This window comes from Scomber japonicus, chromosome 1 (assembly GCF_027409825.1).
Source record: "Scomber japonicus isolate fScoJap1 chromosome 1, fScoJap1.pri, whole genome shotgun sequence".
In the NCBI taxonomy this organism is placed as follows: Eukaryota; Metazoa; Chordata; class Actinopteri; order Scombriformes; family Scombridae; genus Scomber; species Scomber japonicus.
In genome coordinates this window covers 31,095,026-31,115,542 of record NC_070578.1, presented here as the reverse complement: position 1 = coordinate 31,115,542, position 20,517 = coordinate 31,095,026, and the positions used below count along the sequence as shown (strand labels likewise).

Sequence of the window (20,517 nt, the reverse complement as noted above, 5' to 3'; positions counted from 1 at the left end):
CTCAGAGCGGTATGAGAGTATTGAGGGGACGGCCAGGAAAATTGCAGACTATAAAAACCACCTACGGTTTAACCTTAGATGCCAACAACACAGATTCATATTCAGGCATCTACAACCAAGTCCAACTGCCCTCGATTCAACCCTCCTTGGATAACCATGACCTGGATGACTGGGAATCTTCACAGAAATCCTTCTCAGAGCGTGCACTTCTGTGTGTGTGTGTGTGTGTGTGTGTGTGTGTGTGTGTGTGTGTGTGTGTGTGTGTGTGTGTGTGTGTGCATGTGTACTGAGGTAGCAGTAAAGGAGATGCTGCGAGGTAAAACTGCTGACCTGGGCTGACTCCCACTGTGTGTGTGTTTCTATTGGCCTGAAAACAGAAGAGCACAACAGGAGCTCCAGCACTCACTGGACCAACGAGGTCTGCAGATCCCTCACATGCACAAATTATGAATAATTGTAGCAGAAAAAAACCCCCAAAAAACAACTAATTTATCTTGAGTATTTTTTCAGATAAGCTGCACACAAACAAAAAAAGTTCATGTGCAAAATCTTTTTTTCTAATTGTTTGTGTTGACTGTTTTCTAATACTGTATTTAAGTCTCTGTCTGTAGTAAGAGTAGCTTTATACAAGACTTGTGATTTCTGACCTGTACTGTTATGGTCCACTCTGCTGTCACAAGGAGACAACTCTCACTTTGAAGCCTCTTCAACACCACAGGGCAGAAAAGCATCAAAAACAAACAGAGAGAGATACAGCCACAACATATCACTGGCTATTAAAGTCCAACTAAAATCAAATGTAATCATCTCTCTTCACAGTTTAAATACTTTAACATTTTTTAATTATTAGCATGAAGAAAAGAGGTTGTGGTGGAGCAACAGAAATGCTCCTTCTTGTCTGAGTGTGGCTGGAGGGGTGTGCCATGTTTGATTGACATTAGCTGACAGGCTACCGGCGTTACACCCTACAGAGTGGACACAAAGTAAATAAACTGCTGCAGCTATGAGTCATGAACAGAGTGTGAGTCCCTACAAGGGATTTTGAAGCAAAATAACCAAACCAGCATCTAAATGATGATCTTTCTGCACCTGGTAATCCCAGACTTTTTATGCCATTTAGTGCTGGGCGGTAGCATGTGTTGTGACAAATATTCGATAAGTTTCTCGTTGTTCAAAATATTAAAGTTCAAAATTAAATCAAATCAAAGATCATCAGGAGTCGTCCAGCTGAATGCAGTTAGAGTTTTATTGTCGACAGCAAAACCCGGAATCACAATACACAGACATAATCCATGCATGCATACGTGACACAAAGATAAGACTCTTGGGGAGTCTTTTTTATACTGTCAAAAGTTGTATCTCCGCCCATGTTTGGTGTACGTTTAACCAATCAGCTTTCTTCCAAAACATGATCTTACCCCTTGGCACCAAATCTTGAGATGCCCTCACTGCAGGTGCATCGGCCTTATAAGGCCTTAAGTTTTGTTTTTTTCCCTACACAGCTGCTGTTTCGCTCAGCAGATCTTGGCTCAAGTCATGTCAAGGTCACCCTGACCCGTTACCTTATTTCAACTGCATTCGTTTTCAATAATAGTGGTTATAATGATTATAATAATGAAAATAATGATAATAATGCAGATTATCGTTAAACACATATATTGTAGTTTTCATACTTATTCAATCATAAAGTACTTATTCACTTAGTAGTTGCAGAATCACATATACTTCTTCATTTAACACAATGCCTTCAGATATGATCACCTTTAGCATACGATGGTCAACAATCAAGTACCCTTTTAACAGATACAACATTGTTCATTATTAGTAATTATCCCCTAAATTTTACACTACATATCCCCCCTTTGTGACTTCATAGTCACACCAATGGGTTCCCCTAATAAGGGTTCAACTATGCACTTATTTTGCAATAGTACACATCACATCAGTAATTGGTTACAACCCCTTTAATACTTCCAGAAAGTCTTAGAGAGTACACGTGAGGTTTTACTTTTACTTCAAATACTTTCAATAATCTTTGGCTTTTATATCTACTTAATTTTTCATTGATTGTAGTTTAATATTTTCAGTAGTTTAATATTTCCAGAACATGACTTAAAAGAATTAGTAGCATGTGATGCCTCTAACTAAGTGCTTTCCGTACTTGACGTGTGTAAAACTTAAAACAGAAATACATGGTATAGCTGTACTTCTCAATATAATCGATCAATTTAGTGAATTTAATGCAGTTAATCATTTCAGTAAGTTTCGATGCAGTTCACACAAATGTTCCAATGTTGGTCTTTTTCAGGCATACAATTCAGTCCCTCTTTTGATTGGTACGTCACCGTCAGTTGGTGGCGCTGTACTGACAGTGCAGGTAGATCCCTCCCTGCCATTACATGGCAAGACAACTTCCAGACAGAAGAAGGAAACTGGCATCTTCTGTTGCCAGTTCTGTCTTATTTGTTCTCTTCTCTCTTTTGAGGACAATGAGCTGCGTTTCTGCTGGCATGTCAGTGTATTTTGAAGCATCTGGGCCTTTCACCATTATTCACTCCTGTATTTATCTGCTCCTAACGTCATGCTGGTAAAGGCACAGGTGGTGCTTGATGATAGTTTGCCCTTGCAGATGGTCCTGGTCCCTCGATTCCTGGTACCGGAAGATCGGGTAGCCATGGTCCTACGATGACTCGTGATGGGTTGCCTCCTACGATTGTCATGGTGTCTGGTCCCTGTGGACATGGCAAGTAGTGGCTCCCCTGGACCAGTTCACAAGGTTCCCCCTGTGGCCCAAGCATTGGTAGTAGTTGCTGGGCCTGGAAGTCCTGGCTTGGCCCTGCTGTTGGATATGGATTGTTCTGCCACATGCTTATCTTTTGATTTTGTGAGCAGTTGGAGTTGCTTAAAAGACTCTAAAGACCTTGTTGTCGGAGGTGCGTCCCACTTTCATTTGAACACCTTAACGTGGACCCAGTTCCCTGGTTTGATCTTCTACTGTGTACCTGGGATGTCTGCGTCTCTGTCCTTGGTTGCATCTTTCACCTGTTGAAATGTAACTTTTTGTATATATGCGTTTAGATGTTTGCAGAAAATTTCATTGGTTTACTATTCAAGCAGAGGTCCATTATGGGGACCCTTTAAATAGGGAACCAGCATTGGTCTCCCTGTCATTTTTAAGCGTTATGCGTTGTTAAGCGTGTTAGTCTGTTAGTTTATGTTCGCATGAACACAAGCGCAAGCTGCAACAAATGCTTTTTCCATTGTATGAACTGATGGTATCTGGGAAACCAAACCTTTTAAAACTTTTTTCACAAAAAATTTAGCTGCCGAATCTATCAATCATTACCAAGATGTTCCCTTACCTTTTAGCACACTCTGTCACATCTACGTATGCCATAATCAGATGGTGAGATGCTCCAGTAGGTGGTGGGATGTGTGTGAGTGAAAATACTTTTATGTTATGGTATGTACAAACATCACATTCTGCCAATGTTTTATCTACTGTTTGTGCCAAAAATGTTTTTTTTATCAGACACTTTGGAGTCATGTTATCACCTCCCCCCTTGCGCAATGGCTGAAGCCATGCGCATTACAAATAACACACCTCATTAACAAAATAGGTAAAACACAGTATGTGTGAGCATTATGCCAAAAGCATTTCTGAGGTCCATCCTGCGTAATTTTGATAGCACTTCTTTCAAACTACATTAATTCTTCATATACTTCTGCTTTGTCTTGGGCTGTTTTTAAATATGCTTAAGTAGTGAGAGGCTCACAGTCTTTTAGCAACTTAATAATGGACCTATACAGGTACTAGGTGCAGCTTGTTTTGGTGGTTTCATCTGCCAAATTGTTGCCTTTGGCTGTGAAAAAAATTGCTTTTTTTTTTTTTGATGGGCTGCACATTTAATAATGACTAATGTTGTTAGAAGATGAATATCTTCTTAATAGTACTTAAATGGCTCCCCATGTATTACTGGTGCGCCATTAGCTTTTAAATAGCTTCTTTGTTTCCTGATGTTACTGTGTATATGACAGATTGTGTAGGCATACTATGAATCTGTATATACGTTGAGACGCTTACCTGCTGCCAGTTTACATGCTGCAGTCAAAGCTTTGATGTCTGCTAACTGAGCTGAGAATGGTTGAGATAATTTAATCGCTTGGATTTCTGTGAAGGTGTCATCTGGCAGCAGCTGTACAATTGAATAACCTGCATGGGTACCTGTGGCGTCTCTAAAACAGGAACCATCAACCAACAAAGTAAGGTCTGCTGTTTATTGGTCGATTATGCATATCTTTTCGTGGGTTCAGAAACACATCAGTGGCTTGAAGACAATCATGTGGTGAGCCTTTTACAGGTGTCACCTGCGTTGCTGGGTTGATAGTGTTGCAGCGCTGAATTCTTAATACTGGTGCAGATAGTATTCCTGCATAAGTACAAAACTGGGGCTGGTGAGGAGAGCATGTAATTGATAAGATGTATACAGAATAGTTAACATAAACTGCCACTGCCTGCCCCTGACAACAGGGTGTCAGACCTGTTTTAATTTTGTCCAATTTAGTGTTGTAATAAGCTAATGGTTGCTTACCCGTTGTAGTTTCCTGCATTAGACCCATGCATACATAGCCAGTTCTTTCTGCAATATACAAGTGAAATGGTTAAGCATAGTCAGAATCACAGAGTACTGGAGCGGTCTGCATATCTGTTCAGGGCTTGAAAAGCACCTTCTGCCTCTGCTGTCCAAAATGAGTCAGCAAAGGATTTTGTTGGACCTGCAGCTCTAATTATTCTTCTATGTGGGGCTGCTTTGATTACATAGACGCAAATCCACGGGTGACCATACCCTGCCATCCCAGGAAAAGCAACATTTGTCCAATCGTTTGCGGCTTGGAAGCTTTGTTTATAGTTTCCATTCTGTGAGGGAGCTATGCTCCTTTTTTTTGTTTCCATTCTACTGTCTTCCTAGCTATTGAACCTTTATCTGGCATAATTGTAATTTGCCTCTACTGTTTTTGTGTCCCCCCTTTGCTAATGAAGTTAATAATACAATTGAATCTTTTTTGCATTGATCCTTGGTGGGGCAACATATTAGCAGATCATCTAAGTACTAAATTATTGTGCTCACCATATTTAGGAGCTGCAAGTCATTGGCTAACACTTTGTTTAAAATAGAGGGGCTATCGACAGAGCCTTGTGTTAACCGAATGTACGTATACTGTTGGTTTTGATGAGTAAATGCAAACAGATATTGTGAGTCTAGATGCAGTGGTACACTAAAAAATGCAGAGCATAGATCTATTACTGTGTACCATTGAGCTGTTGGGGGAATGTTTGAAAGTAATGTGTGGGGGTCTGGGATGATGGGAGTGTCACCATCCACAATGGTGTTGATAGCACGCAGATCATGTATCAAACGATAATCATTTGAATGTGGCTTTTTAGTGGAAAGATGGGCATATTGCAAGGGCTCTGGGTCTTCATGAGCACTCCTGCTTTTAGCAGACCTTCAATGATTGGTCTGATGCCATCTATAGCATGTTTTAGTGGATATTGTCTTTGATGCGGAACTCTGTTCCATATTTAAGATAAGCGTGACGTGTGCTGCAGAGTCTGGGACCTGGAACCACTGTTGTAATTTGGGCAGAAGGTACACTGCTGCTGCTGCTCCTTGTGGTCCCACATATTTGTTCAAACTGAACATATAAACAGGTTTTTTGTTGATCATTTCTTCCCAACATTTCTCATAGTCCGCGTGTTCTTGTGTTTCATCATACATCATGGTACAGTGTAACAGTGATAGAGGTTTATGCACTGCTCCCATCTGTTTCAATGTCCAGTTTCTCCAGGTCTCCCATTTTTGGTTCAGTTCTGATTTTGGAGGCCATTGGATCCAGTATACAGCTGGTTATGTTAAGGTGTCGATCTTTTCCATTACTCGTACTGGCATTAGCCGATACGTATGATCACATGGAAAGTCCACCTTCAATCCTTCTTGCATGCATATGATGTTGGCTTTTAATGGGCATAAGATGTCTTGTCCCAACAGGTTAATGGGGGTATTTATATATTTATATAATAGGAAGCTGTTATTGATTTTCCTGTGATGAACATCGGTACAGGTTGAGTTAGGGGTATTATTTGTATTTTCCCAGAGAGGCCTACGGTCTTGACAGATGATCCTGACAGGGGGAGTCTTAAGCCAGCATTTCCGATGCAGGAGTTGCCCCTGTATCAACCATAAATGAATGTTCTTGATTTTGTATCATTACTGATATTGTTGGCTCTTCTTGTGGTTGCATTGAAACCACTGGTGTCATAGACTCCATGTCAGGCTTCTCTGGGCACCCCTATTGCCACTCCTGGGCTGGGCCTATCCATGGATTGGTGGGACAGTTTCTTAGAACGTGTCCCTTTTCTCCGCACCACCAACATGTTGCGGTGTCATGTCGGCCTCTGCGCTGTCTTCTTGGGGCCTGGAAATGATCGTATTGGTTTAGTCCGCGCCCTTGCCCTCTTTGATATGAACCGCCTCTTTGTATTGGTCTTCCTCTTTGCCTCCATTGCTCTCCATAATGAGCTTCCATCCTGGGTTGGGGTTGGTTCATGTGTCTATAGACAGGTGGCTGTGCAACAGGTGATGCTATTTGCTCAGTTGTTTGTGGAGCTCGTGTTTGGTTCTGTGGTGGGGGTCCTGTTGGGCTCTGTAGTGCCATTGTTGCAGTTTGTTCTTGGGGCTGTTCAGCTGTTATCACTGGAGCCTGTATTTTACTTTTCTTCTGTTTTATATTTAGTTCTTGTAATTGTAGTTGTCTTAATTTATTTGTCAAACAGTTGTTGGCTTCTTCTTCTCTTTGTTTTTCTTTCCTGGTGGTTTCCACATGATGAATCAGATGCTCAGAGAACAATGGCCATTCCATTTTCATGAGGCCCACAACGTTGTCCAGACGTTTCTGCACTTCCTGTGGCATAGCCTTCTTTACCATGACTTTGAACAGACTTTTTGTTGTGTCGTTAATGTTCCAGACGTTGCCAGTCTCCTCTCTCCATTTTGTTTGGAAGGCGTGTAGAAACTTGGCTGGACACTCTCCATCCTTTAGCATTTCTCCTTCCAGTTTTGATGGATCCATCTTTTCCGGATATTGTTTTCTTATTTGGGCCCAGATGTTGCCACGGAAGCCATTGAACCCTATGTGGTCAGCTTGATTATCTGTCAACACCATGGCTAGGTTTGCGTTCAGGAAAATTTCTTCTGTGGCATGTTTACCTGCCATATGCATTAGTAGTGCCTTGATGTCTCCCAATGCCAGTGTCACCCCTGCTGTACTTTCCTCCAGCGCTGTAATCCATTTATTTGCTCCTCCGGAGAGGTCAGGAAGTCTTCCCGCTAGTCCAATCATGTCACAAAATGACCAGGGTATGTATTGGGGTGGATTCTGTCCAGGTTTTGTTAGTAATGGACATATGAACTTCAGTTCCTCTTCATTTTCTTCATGATTTGGTTCTAGCCTTAGCTGTTTTCCACTTCCGAGTGTAGCCCCTGTATTGCATTGTTCATGATTGGATCTCAGCCAACTTGTTTGGTATTCTACCAATGCTGTTAGGGTGTTTTGAATATGATTCAGCCTTTGTGCCTCATCTTCTTCCTCTCTGCCATCATCTGACTCCATTTTGCTTCGTGTTGGTAGGACTGGAAACTGCCTTGTTGGGGCTTCAACAGCGTTTGGAGCACATGGGGGCAGAGACGGCGACTGTGGGGCACTAGGCACTTCTTGTTGGCGTTGCTTTTTCACTTTATCCTCTTTGCATTGTAATATTGGCATTTGCTTGATGTCCGACACATGTCTTTGTGCAGCTTGTCTGAACCACCTCAGCACCTCCATCTCTCTGGCTCTTTTACCCTCTCTTGAGCTACTTGTGTTTTTAGCTTTATAATGTTTGATGTTGGTTTCTATTTCGTTACATCGGGCTGCTTCAAATGTTCCTTCCATAGGCCACTGAAGTGTTCCTGATGTGCGTTTATGCCATTTTTTCATACAGAATCTAATCTGTTTTTCATGATCCGGCTGCGTCCTCACCACCACTGCCAATGGAGTCAACACCCCCTCCCCTTTTATCATATTAGCCCCCATGTATCCTTGTCCTGCTCTGTCTTCTTAAAATCCTCTGGCTTTCCTTCTTCTTTTGTTCTGATCCACACAACTATTTTATCTGAGAGACACTGTCTTAAGTCTCTTTACTTGTGTGGGGTTATACTTTACCTCCTCAGTGCCGTCTTCTGCAATTGTTTTGGTAACACCACTAAATTTACCTGTTTCCCATTTTACTTTCCCTGGAATGACAGTGATGTCCAACCGAGGATCTACTGCCCCTCTGCTTCTTCCTGCTAGGGTCAAACCTTCCGGGATTCCCAGAAGAGGACTCAATGGGATGGTGGCTTTAGATAGTGGATTGTTATAGAGTTGTTCCAATATTGTTGCCAATACTCGAGGAATCCAAATCCTGCGCAATACCTCGGTCCGCAGTACTGCAGGGAATAGGGTCTCTAAATTTGTGATAAATTGACAACTTTCGTTAGGTCCCACAGTTTTTGACTGATTTCTTGTTCAGTTTGCCGTTATTCTGCCCCTTCTTCGTTAATGTATATGCGTTCAAGCCAAAAATGTGTTCCCACTCCCTTGGTATCAGCACTTTCTTCCGTATTATGACTATTGTCTGTTACAATCTCATCATCACTACTATCTCTTATTTCCGTCAGTAGTGTTACTATGCTCTTGTCAGTATGATGTAGTCATTTAGGTGAATGTGTATGTGATTGAAGGTTGGTGTATGTGTGTCAAATGATGTCCCTTCAAGTCACACAAATGAGTGAGAGTGTGTGATGTGTGAGTGTGAGTGTGTGTATGTGCGTACGTGTGTGTGTGTGTCTCAGGGAAACGTGTGAGTATTTACTATTCAACACGTCTGAGTGTGTGTGTGAGTGTATGTGTGTATGTATGCTTGTTTGAGCGTGTACGAAACAAGTTTAAGTGTATGGTGTGTGTGTGCTGTTGTGGTGTCCGATTAAGAGTGTATGGTGTGTGTGTGTGTGTAGTAAAACAAGTTTGAGTGTATGGTGTGTGTGTGTGTGTGTGCGTGTATGTCAGTGTGGAAGTTTGTGTGTGTGCGTGGTCACGTGCGGCTGCAGGTGCAGGGCACGTGTGTGTGTGTGTTTAGGGATGTTTGTGTGTCAGTGTGGATGTGTGTGTGTGTGAGATTCAAAAGTTGAAGATTGTGTGTGTGTGAGTAAATGTGTGTGTGTGTGTGTCTCTCAGGCCTGTGTGTGTATGTGCACTTCGAAGGCTTGCACTGGGTAAAAATGTGTGTGCGTATCTCGGGCCTTGGTGTATGTACTTGTGTACCTCAACTAGTTCTATCCAGGCCTGTATATGTGTATGTGTGTGCACGTTCAAGGTTTTCGTGAGTGTCTCTGTATGTGTGTGTGTGTGTGTGCATGAGCACAGGGCTGTACCCAGGCACGTGTGGGGGTGTGCGTATGTGTGTGTGTGAGCACAGAGGAGACAGAGCCTCTGTGCTGTATGTGTTTAGGAGAGAGAAAAAAGAGTTTCTGTACAGGAGATTTGACTGCAGTCGAGAAAATGAGAACGGTAAAAGATATTATCTATGTCCATATACCGTCACACAACCGCTTAAACACGCAGATTAGTCAAGACAGTTTCAGTACACAGATTTACACGTAGTTTATGTACAAAGCGTTCCTACGAATATCAAGAGTTTTAAACTTTCAACAAACAAATCACAAAGTGATATACGCTCGTGAATCAACCCGTGATAATCATGAGATCGGTCCTGATCAAATCCGTTGACAGCCCTACTTCACACGTACAGACCTACTAAGTGTTTTGTGCTGCTCCCGAGGGCGCAGGTTATAAAATAAAACAAAAACACTATGATTCAGCGGCTCGAACCACTCCAATCTCCGTCAATTCACGGCTTCATTCACACACACTTCCGTTCTATTCTTTCAAAATAAACCACCATGCATACACTGCACAAATACTCAAATCAAACAAAGCTTTATACACATTCAATGCTGTTAATTAAACACAATTTTATATACAAAACCGGTTATAACAAAATTATTATTGTTACTCGTTTCTACTTTGACACACTTGTTTTTCAGCAAGAAATATTTACAGTCTGCCTAGGACTTTTATTCTTTAATCTAAGTGTTTTTGTAACGCGTATGTTTTCTTTACTTTGATGAAGATATATTTTGATTTTCGAATCGCTAGAGTTTAGTTTTTATGATGTTCTGTTTATTTTATTTTATCTTCTCTGATTTAACTTTGTTTTTACTTTTTATCTTCTTAATTTTGACTTGACTTCAGCTGATTTCTGCATGCTCATGGCTACTGGCACTATTCTTTTTTTTTTCAATAGTCTGAGCCTAGTAAGCCTTTTTATGATTACTGGTACTATTCTTTGGATTAATAGTCTACACCTAGTAATTTTCTTTATGATTACTGGTCCTATTCTTTGAATAATAGTCTAAACCTAGTAATTCTCTTTATGATTACTGGTCCTATTCTTTGAATAATAGTCTAAACCTAGTAATTCTCTTTATGATTACTGGTCCTATTCTTTGAATAATAGTCTAAACCTAGTAATTCTCTTTATGATTACTGGTCCTATTCTTTGAATAATAGTCTAAACCTAGTAATTCTCTTTATGATTACTGGTACTATTCTTTGAATAATAGTCTAAACCTAGTAATTCTCTTTATCTGCTCGTCAGCAGTAACAGACCTAATGGTTACAGTCTTAACCACCACTGCTTTGTTGTTAAAATAGCAGTAGTTGTTAATTCTCAACCTCTAGATGATTATTTTACAAGCCAAACATACAACATGCAACTAATTTTATCTGAAAATAATTGTCCCTTACTTACACTGATACATTACTATCTCCTCCTGACCCTCTGCACTTACGGTTTTCCCTCTACAGATATTTTCACTTCTTCTCTATATAACAGATGACTGCTGTGTTGCTTCAATTCTTTCGCTCTTATCGCCAGCCAAAACCTCCCCCTCAAACACAAGGTCGGCGACAAGCCAACATACAACATGCAAAATTTACTTTGTCTCAAAACTCAGAACCATCCACACTCTGTTCCACTTGTAATGTATTGAGTTAATAATCATGGACACAAAGACATACGAACATACAACACAGCAACACAGACGGGTGCATTCAGCTTTCCGTAACTCCCTTTTTTTCTTTTGATGGTTTTAGCGGTTGTTCTTTTTCTTTTTTCAACATTAACTTTTGTGTCAAATTAGTTCGGTGCGTGGGCCGTTATAGGTTCTTATCTTTTTGGGTGGACTCCCTTCACATCTGCTCACTCAGCGACTCAAATTTGCAGATATAAAAAAATAGGCTCTGCTTACCTTATTTTCAATTTGTTTAGGGCCCACGCTGGAGCGCAGATGGAAAAGTTGTCCTCCCGTTGATAACGTCGGCCACAACGCGTCCCGTCTGAAGGGTGCCAATTTATTGTTGTGACAAATATTCGATAAGTTTCTCGTTGTTCAAAATATTAAAGTTCAAAATTAAATCAAATCAAAGATCATCAGGAGTCGTCCAGCTGAATGCAGTTAGAGTTTTATTGTCGACAGCAAAACCCGGAATCACAATACACAGACATAATCCATGCATGCATACGTGACACAAAGATAAGACTCTTGGGGAGTCTTTTTTATACTGTCAAAAGTTGTATCTCCGCCCATGTTTGGTGTACGTTTAACCAATCAGCTTTCTTCCAAAACATGATCTTACCCCTTGGCACCAAATCTTGAGATGCCCTCACTGCAGGTGCATCGGCCTTATAAGGCCTTAAGTTTTGTTTTTTTCCCTACACAGCTGCTGTTTCGCTCAGCAGATCTTGGCTCAAGTCATGTCAAGGTCACCCTGACCCGTTACCTTATTTCAACTGCATTCGTTTTCAATAATAGTGGTTATAATGATTATAATAATGAAAATAATGATAATAATGCAGATTATCGTTAAACACATATATTGTAGTTTTCATACTTATTCAATCATAAAGTACTTATTCACTTAGTAGTTGCAGAATCACATATACTTCTTCATTTAACACAATGCCTTCAGATATGATCACCTTTAGCATACGATGGTCAACAATCAAGTACCCTTTTAACAGATACAACATTGTTCATTATTAGTAATTATCCCCTAAATTTTACACTACACATGCAATAGGTTTATCAGAGCGTTTTAGCTGGAAACAGCTGCATGTGGGGGTTTATGAGAGCTGCTGAGATTACCCATCCATACAGCTGCAGAGTTGGGTGTCAATTCCCTGTGATTTCAGCACTATGAGTTACTTGTTTTACATTACACAATCCACATCCAATCGGTAATCCTAAACACTGATTAATGCATGTGTTACTACGAAAGAAGGGATAAAGCGGGGGGGCACTTAACATTCCTAAGGGCAAATGCACAGCACATCTGTTTGCACCTCACTATAAAAAAAAAAAAGGCAGATGTATGCAAGTATGCATATCGGAGTGTGTGTGTGTGTGGGTGTGCTTGGAAATTCATATTTGCAGGCAGGTGTTGGTATGTCCTTTGATGACAGTGACAGCCGTGCCTTGCAGCAAATTTCCCCTACCGACACGCAGCACACACACACACACTCGTGCACACACACACGCACACGCCATCAACCTAGCTCCCACTCTAATGCCCTGTGACATCTCCTTGGTCTTGGAAAGCTGATTCTGATGATGCACCGTCAGAGCGAGCAGCATGAAGTAACCCCACACTCTCCCTCTTGACCTGGGGGGATAACTGAGGACAGCTAGGTTCATATTAAGCTGTCACTTCGCTCACATGTAAAAACAAATGACTGCACTTCCTGTGAGCACTCTTTGTTTTCACTAGTGTCAAGAATTATGTTGAACCAGAACCAACTCCCTCCTTAAAATACTTTTTTATCCCACTATTGATATCATAAAAACGACCAGGATCAAAAAATCCTCATTGATTTTATTCTATCCTTTTATATTAATTAAACTGCATTGCTCCTAAAAACATATCTTTTAGTAATTTCTGTACATCTTGCACTTTCACACCACTCGCATGCCTTCAGTTGAGCTTTTAATCATTTTTAAATATCATGTTGCCACCTGAAAGCCCAAAAGACTCAACAGGCTGACATCTGGATTCAAAGCCTGAGTGCTCGTTAAACACTAGATGATGACTAGCTAGCACAAGATAAAATACATAAGGAATCTATCTGAAAGCATTGCAGAGACTGATAAGAGTACTATTTTTAATCTACCAATATTTAATCTGATGCCTTTGTCATCACAAACAGCTCAAAAGAAAGGAAAGGTAACTATTATGTAGCGCTGGGCGAACTCAGTAATCTCACAAAAGCCAAGATACACAGTTTTCTGCAGTAACCTATCATTACTGATAAACACTGTTAGACAAATGGAGATCAAGCAAAGAAGAAAACAGCAAATGGGCTTTAATGGTAACCTTGCACAAACAGCTTCCCTTTATAGCTGTCTGTCATCTGTTGCTATAAAGCTAAAAGTACAAAAGACTCAAAACAAGAGCTGCATAATGTTCTGCAAGTCATCTGCATTAGTATGCATCCTTTGACAGCAAGTTGTTTAAAAACATAGTCACATAACCTACAGTACCAGGAGAAACCGGAGATCTAAAGTGCAAAGGAGCAAAATTCTTGACTTACAGCATTCGTGCAAATGAGTCAAAACTTTCTACATATCATGTAGCGTAGTGGTATGGAGACGAGAGAAGATAAAGACTACACAAACAGTCTCAGAATGTAAATTCCAGTGAATATGTATGCAGTCGCAGGAATTTAAGGCTTAATGTCAAATTCAGTCATATCTGGCTCAAGAAGGTAAACAACGTCAGGAATGAAAGACAGTAGATAAGCACTAAACCAACATCTGGAGAAGTATTTGTTGAATTTCATGTATGCTTTTAGTCATCTTCGTTCTGCAGGGTCGACTGAAGTCCTGAAGTGTTGAAGTACAATCAGTACTATACATACAGTCTATTTATAGAAGACAAATTCTGGTGGGGAGGGGGGGTCCCCATGAAACCTTTAACCAAAAAGTGAGAAACTGTTTTTTTCTAACCCCACACAACCTGTTCTTACCGTCTATGTTTTCATCTCCTTTCAGCTGACTTTTATTAATTGAAGCACTTGAGCGACAGGGCTTGTCAGGATCTCAACACGTACATGCAGCTGTTGGCTGGTTTCCAAAAAGACCAAAACCACTTGTAAATGATATCCTCTATCAAGAGTTTTAAAAAAACTGTCTCTCTGCATACTTCAGGCCTCGGGGGAAAAGTTTTTCCTGCGACTGACAGTCATTAGAAAACAGTGTTTGCTTTAGTATTTTTCACATGAGGGGAATGACACAGCACTGTCTTGATGTTTGATATCAGATGATACTGAACGATGAACTTGCCTAGACAACCACCTGAGAGTGGGAAGGAGAAGTGTGTTTTTCTTAAGGCGTCTTTGTCACATGTAGTGAGCAAGACGATAATAAAATCAGACTGCACGATATCAATGTGAGGCTTTCAGATTTTGTGGTTGTAGCACTATGATGCAAATAGCAAGAAAAGCATATGAAAGCAGAGAAATGTCTTCAGCTTGCATCATCCATCTGCTCATATGTTTTGAAAATGCAGCAAAGTCACACAAATGTCTTTTTTGTTTCACCGCCCTCATTTTTTAGTTTTGTGTGTGTGTGTGCTCTAAGGAAAACAGGTGTGTTTTCCACAAAAACTTTATTGAAATGCTGTACTTACGAAACGTCATTCTAACCACTGTAGTTTGTGTCACTTCATGTCGTATTCTGATTGGTGTATTTGTACATGTGGGTCATAGCAGCCGTCACACTGTGAGAATTTGGTCTTAAATTTCCAACACTGGCTTCAGGCTGTTTGTCTCTTTCTCACATGTTTAAGCCAGTGGAGCCTTGACTCTTAAAACCAACGGCTCATGTCAGGGGTCAAGTTTAAATTCAATACTCTTTACATCAAAACGCACAGAACATTAACTCCAGTAGAGGCCAATACCCTTTCCTGTCACTGACGCACTGAATGTCAAATCAATGACAACTATCTGGGTGAAATATTCTTAGAAACAATGCTGGCAGGAGATGAGAAACTATTAGCATATTCTACATAACAAAATGTCTGCAGCAACCATGTTTCCTCCTGTTCTGCTTGTCTACTTTAATGAATGAAGCTCAACAGGGAAATGAAGATGATGAAGTATTTCTATGAGGTAATGTTGGCGTCTGTTCCTCCACGCCTCTTGTCTCTGCAGTAGCACCGCAGCTCTTTGGCATCAATCACCAACAGGCAGATACGCAATCTTACTGTGCAAACAATTAAAGGCTGCTCCTCTGCACTCACAACCACTCAGTCGTGTTGCTGTGTTCAGGATTAACCCAATATGCTTACACATTAACCCCGGAGACACACCAATGAATGGCATTCCTGAGAACTGTTTGCTAAAGCGAGGCCAATAAAACACAAGAGTGGAGCTACTTGTTGCAAAGATTGTTGTCTTGATAGTTAACTTTGAACTTGGCTTCCAAGCTGCTATTTTAAACTTGACACTGATGCTAAAAAAAGGGCAGTATTTTTATTTTATTGCTTAGAGATAAACTGAAATAAATGAGTTAGCGTGATATTAAGAATCTAAAATCAGCTGTGGAAGAGTGGCCATGAACTCAAGATTTACATTACTAAAATTTTCAGATTGTTTTGCTGGTAAATAATTAACATTCATCTGGTTGTGGATGTGTTTTTCACCCCTTGCGGTCAGAGGAATGCCCCTCCGACTTCACCCGGATGAAGAAACACCTGAGAATATATATGTATTTCTCTGGGCACTGCCATGTTCCTTTTGTAACTAAATCGAGTGTAAACAGCTGGTGGTTAGGTGTCGTGACAGTGAGTAATGCAACCCCTTATAAAATACAACAACCCTCTTGACAATATGGAACCGGTATTTGCCTTCCTGACTGGCAGCATTGTCCGTAGAGTTGAAGGGTGTTACGCAACCTTCAAGAATCCAGTTGATGTGGAAAACAAATGAGAAAACAATGTGCGGTTGTGAACTTGTCAAAGACTCTTGACTGGTGCTTGTGCTTTTAAGTGACAAGTCCCTGAAGAAGGAAAGGAATATGAGTGGAATGTCTTGAGAGATATGAAAACAACCCGTTTCCTTCGCAAACCTTTGGCTGGGCCTCTACAACGTCTACCTTAAAAAAGAGTCTGTCCAGTATGCAGAAAAAAAAAGAAAGTTGGTTGTAATCACAAAAACAAGAATCTACAACTGTAACCGCTGACAGGCCACTGGTTGCCTGCAGAGAGGGAGGGAGAGAGCGAGCTCCTCTGTGCACTGCATAATCCCCACACAGCTGTACCAAAAGTGCAATAAACCTCTGTATGGGGCAGACACAACTCAGGGCCAACCATAGAGACAGTTGTGGATAAGAAGTGTTGTGTAACTAATTTCACAAGCCACACAGAACCTCACATTCACAGCAAGTCATGTTGAATATGGTAGCGGGAATCCATTTAAACTCTGAACACATCAGTCTAAACTGAATATAAACAGACATCATAGCCGAATTAACTAAAAAACAATGTGAAGCAGGCAAGGAGGCAAGTCTCAAGTCAAGACTGAAGGAATATTTCCATGTCAATCATCTCGAAGCTCAAACTGATGCCTCAACAGACAACATCTGGACTGATAAGTTCTGGAGCACAAAAGTTACTATTAGAGCTTTTTAAGAAGGTTCAGCAACTAATGTTTCAACTGATTTGAAGCATGTTTTCTGATGAAGTCAAACCTCTTCGTAAGTGAAGTGCAAATAGGTTTCCAATTTTCAAGTCAAGTCTCAACTAAGTCAGGTGTCACAGCAGTGAAGTTTCCAGTGTACAGGTCCATTATCAGTTGAGCTCATTCACTAATATTCTGCACTTCGGTGTGTAAAGTTTGCCTGAAACCTAGGATGTTAGCATTTTTGCTTACCTCTAGTACAGGCCCTGCCCCCAAGATGATCTGCTCCACTCCACTGGCAAAACCTTTCTGGCTGAGAGCGGTCAGATGATGAATGAGAAAGTTTGTGCTTTGCGTTTTCCCAGAGCCACTCTCACCAGATATAACAATGCACTGATTTCTCTGTCTCTGCAGCATGGCGTGGTAAGCAACATCCGCCACTGCGTAAATATGTGGCTCCAAGCCTCCCAGTGTATGATTATCATACATCTTCACATACTTGGGATTGTATATGGGCAGGAACTTGAAGGGGTTGATGACGATGAGGATGCTTCCAACGTAGGTGTAGATCTTTTCGTTGCGGAAGCGTGAGCGCAGGTTGTCCAGCAGCGAGCGCTCGTTGAGCTCCGGTAGGTGGCACAGATCTGCGTGGTCGCCCTGAGGTTCAGGCTGTGGCAGCAGTCCACGCTCCACCATGCGCCTGCGCTCCTCTGTGACCTGTAGCCACATCTGGAGGCTGCCACCGTAGTGAATGGAACCATCCAGGTTCTTCTGCCGCAGGAGGAAGCGGTAATCCTCGCCGCCAGACAGGGGGCGGTGCTCTAGTGCCACACGAGGCCAGAGCATCATCCTCTGCACGGGGCAGTCGCTGGGGTTCAGAATCCATTCTTCTCCACCGAACTCCTTCACCTCAGCCAGAACGTAACACCTGGTGCGGTCCAGCTGCAGGCGGTCGATGACACGTTCGATGGCCTCAGCGGCGGTGGTGGATTTGCGAGCACTGATCGGGCAGTAGATGGTGCCCTCAGCCAGGGCGCCTGGGTAGATGCGGACAGTGAACTCTGAGTTCTCAAAGCGCTGCCGCCGACCGAGGGTGCCCATGCCACCGACGCCACCAGCGCCATCACGAGCACTCATGGCGGAGCAGGAGTTCCCATTAGCAGCGGCCCGGCACTGGCACGTCCTTCACTGGGCTGGTGGGGCCACCGATTCAAGACATTACCACTGAAAGAAGAGGAGAAAAAGAAGGATCAATACACTGCAATACACTAAAAATCCAAGCAGCAGCAGGACTCTCACTGTATTTGAGCCGAAACAGCAAAGAAACCGAACGTCTACCCGCTATTCAATTAATCTAAGACTAGACATTTCTACACAACTCTGTGCAATCTGCCAGATTACGAAATCTGTCCGATTATGACACAAGGATCTCTTGGGCTATTATGTAATCTGCTAAAGGGCCAAATTATTTTGCTGAAACCCACTATGCACACTCATAAAGGATAAAGGATAAGTCATCGGGATCTACAGGATTACCATTAACACACATACACACTCCGGAGAACACACATAAGCTCCCCCAAACGCCAAGACTAGCAGCTGCCATCGTCTTTACTGAATACACAATCACGCCATTCACAAGTTCCCTCTTTAATACACAGAAGAGAGACATCATGGGGCGAGTGCCGGACACGGAGACACAGAGAGAGACACAGAGAAGAGTTTAATGACTGAGCTTGTGTCAAAAACTCTGCCGCTCTGTATATTTATTCACAATACCAAAACAACACTGATGAAACTACTATTCATTTGACAGGCAAGTGAGTAAATGAACTAAGTATTTGTGTCACATTTGATATCTTGAATGCTGCTGATGATACAAAAATATAAAAAGCCTTACTAAGTGATTTAGATTTAGATTCAACTGGTCAATAGCAGCTAACCCCTAGAGTCAATAAATGTGTAAAGTCACTAGTTTTTACAAAGGTTATATCTTAAAAGGAAAACCCATTTTTTATTCCATTTATAGGCCAGATATTCGTAAATGTTCTCTTTCTCTTCACTCTCTCTCATCAGACTTCATTTGATTTGTTTCAGGGGTTTTTTTTAGTAGGTTTATTATAAATCTTAAGCTTAAAACTTAAAACTGGAAACACTGCAAAGATGTTTATAAAGGGAAACAGAAACTGTAAATGTGAAATAGTATCATAATGAATGTTGAAGTTAAAGTTAAAAAAAATGAACTCAAAAGTCAAACCCCTCTCAGATAGTGTTACACTCTTGTGCATCACAATGTAATATGATCATACCAGGAGTTGTAATTTGTCTGAATCTTGTACCCGCTTTCCCTCAACCTGTCTCATTGACTTCTACTTCACATCCCTGATGATTTGGAACTTTAAAAAGAAAAGACTTTCTAAAAGACCGGAGAACGGGCTTTAACTTGTTGCTATCAGCTGCAGCATCTTCAAACAGGTAGAGAGAGCAATAGACTACTTACATTGCACCTATTAATCAAATATGTTGTGGCATTTCGTTCTGGGGCCCGTTTCGCCAGATTTGCAACATGACATCATTTCTTTACGCGATTGACATATTAAAGAAAAACCCCAAAGGAACACAAGATGTACGGGAAGACGGTTATTTGCAAGTGACAATCATTTGTGTGGGGATGCTGGTACAGCAGTGTTTCACAAATCACTTCTGTGAAACGGACCTCTGATAGATAAAGCGAATATTAGTGCAGAAATTTGTATCTTAGCCTATTCTATGATTAACTTTTCCCTGAGAAGCATTTGATCTTTAATTGAGAGAAACTTTAATCGAAATGTGACATTTGCCAACTGAAGAAATGTTGCTATGAAAATCATTGTAACTGTTCATACAATATTACATCATGCCAGGTATAAATAAGTATATACATGTAGGTATAAAGGGGGGAAAGTAACAAGAAACATAAAAATGCCCAAATTCAAAGTACATCATGTTTCAAAAGTGAGAAAGTCCTTTTGCCTCCTCTAATTCTAAGACATTCAGTTTACTATCACAGATTGCTGAATAAACAAGTAAAATATTCAAAGCAATAAAAATATTCTTCAAGAAGCTGGAAACAAATGGTTGATCTTATAGACATCAATACAATTTACTTCTTACTCTTACTTATAATTTACTTATCAGAAAGTTTCATCATAAACTTTTCTTAGAATCAGAAAACAGATAGTAGATCATACTCTGCATCCACTTTAAAACTGGATGACCACAGCAGAAACTGAATGAAAACAGGAAATGGAACAGGGACACGTGTAGTCGGTGTGCAGCGTAGAGAGCACACACGACTCCAGCTGGGAACTGATAAAAACGCTGCACCCCTGTCTGGTCATTTCCTGTCACCCCATATCCAAGCCTGTCATGACATGTGTCACCTCAGCAGCTTTGATATGTGCCATACAAACACATGCACACAGGACCTCTCCCCTTTCCAAACACACACACACACACCCATACAAAAGACAGGCAAACACACACAGCACCTCCTCTGACCTCACACATACAGCACTCAATCTATCTCCACGCAGCTGAATCCATACAAACATGGTCTGTGGCAAGTATTAACTGACTGATGAATGTGAATGTATGCGTTT

At 41.2% G+C, this 20,517-nt stretch overlaps 1 protein-coding gene across 1 annotated transcript in view; it reads right to left on the bottom strand.

Moving 5' to 3' along the window:
• The window catches only part of myo9aa (myosin IXAa), a 93,073-nt gene extending 75,060 nt beyond the window's left edge, over positions 1-18,013 (bottom strand). Inside the window, exon 1 of the mRNA XM_053319181.1 lies at positions 17,129-18,013. Within this exon, the coding sequence (XP_053175156.1) occupies positions 17,129-18,013 (885 nt within the window). The remainder of the gene's footprint in view (positions 1-17,128) is intronic.
• Between the last annotated feature and the right edge of the window lie 2,504 nt (positions 18,014-20,517).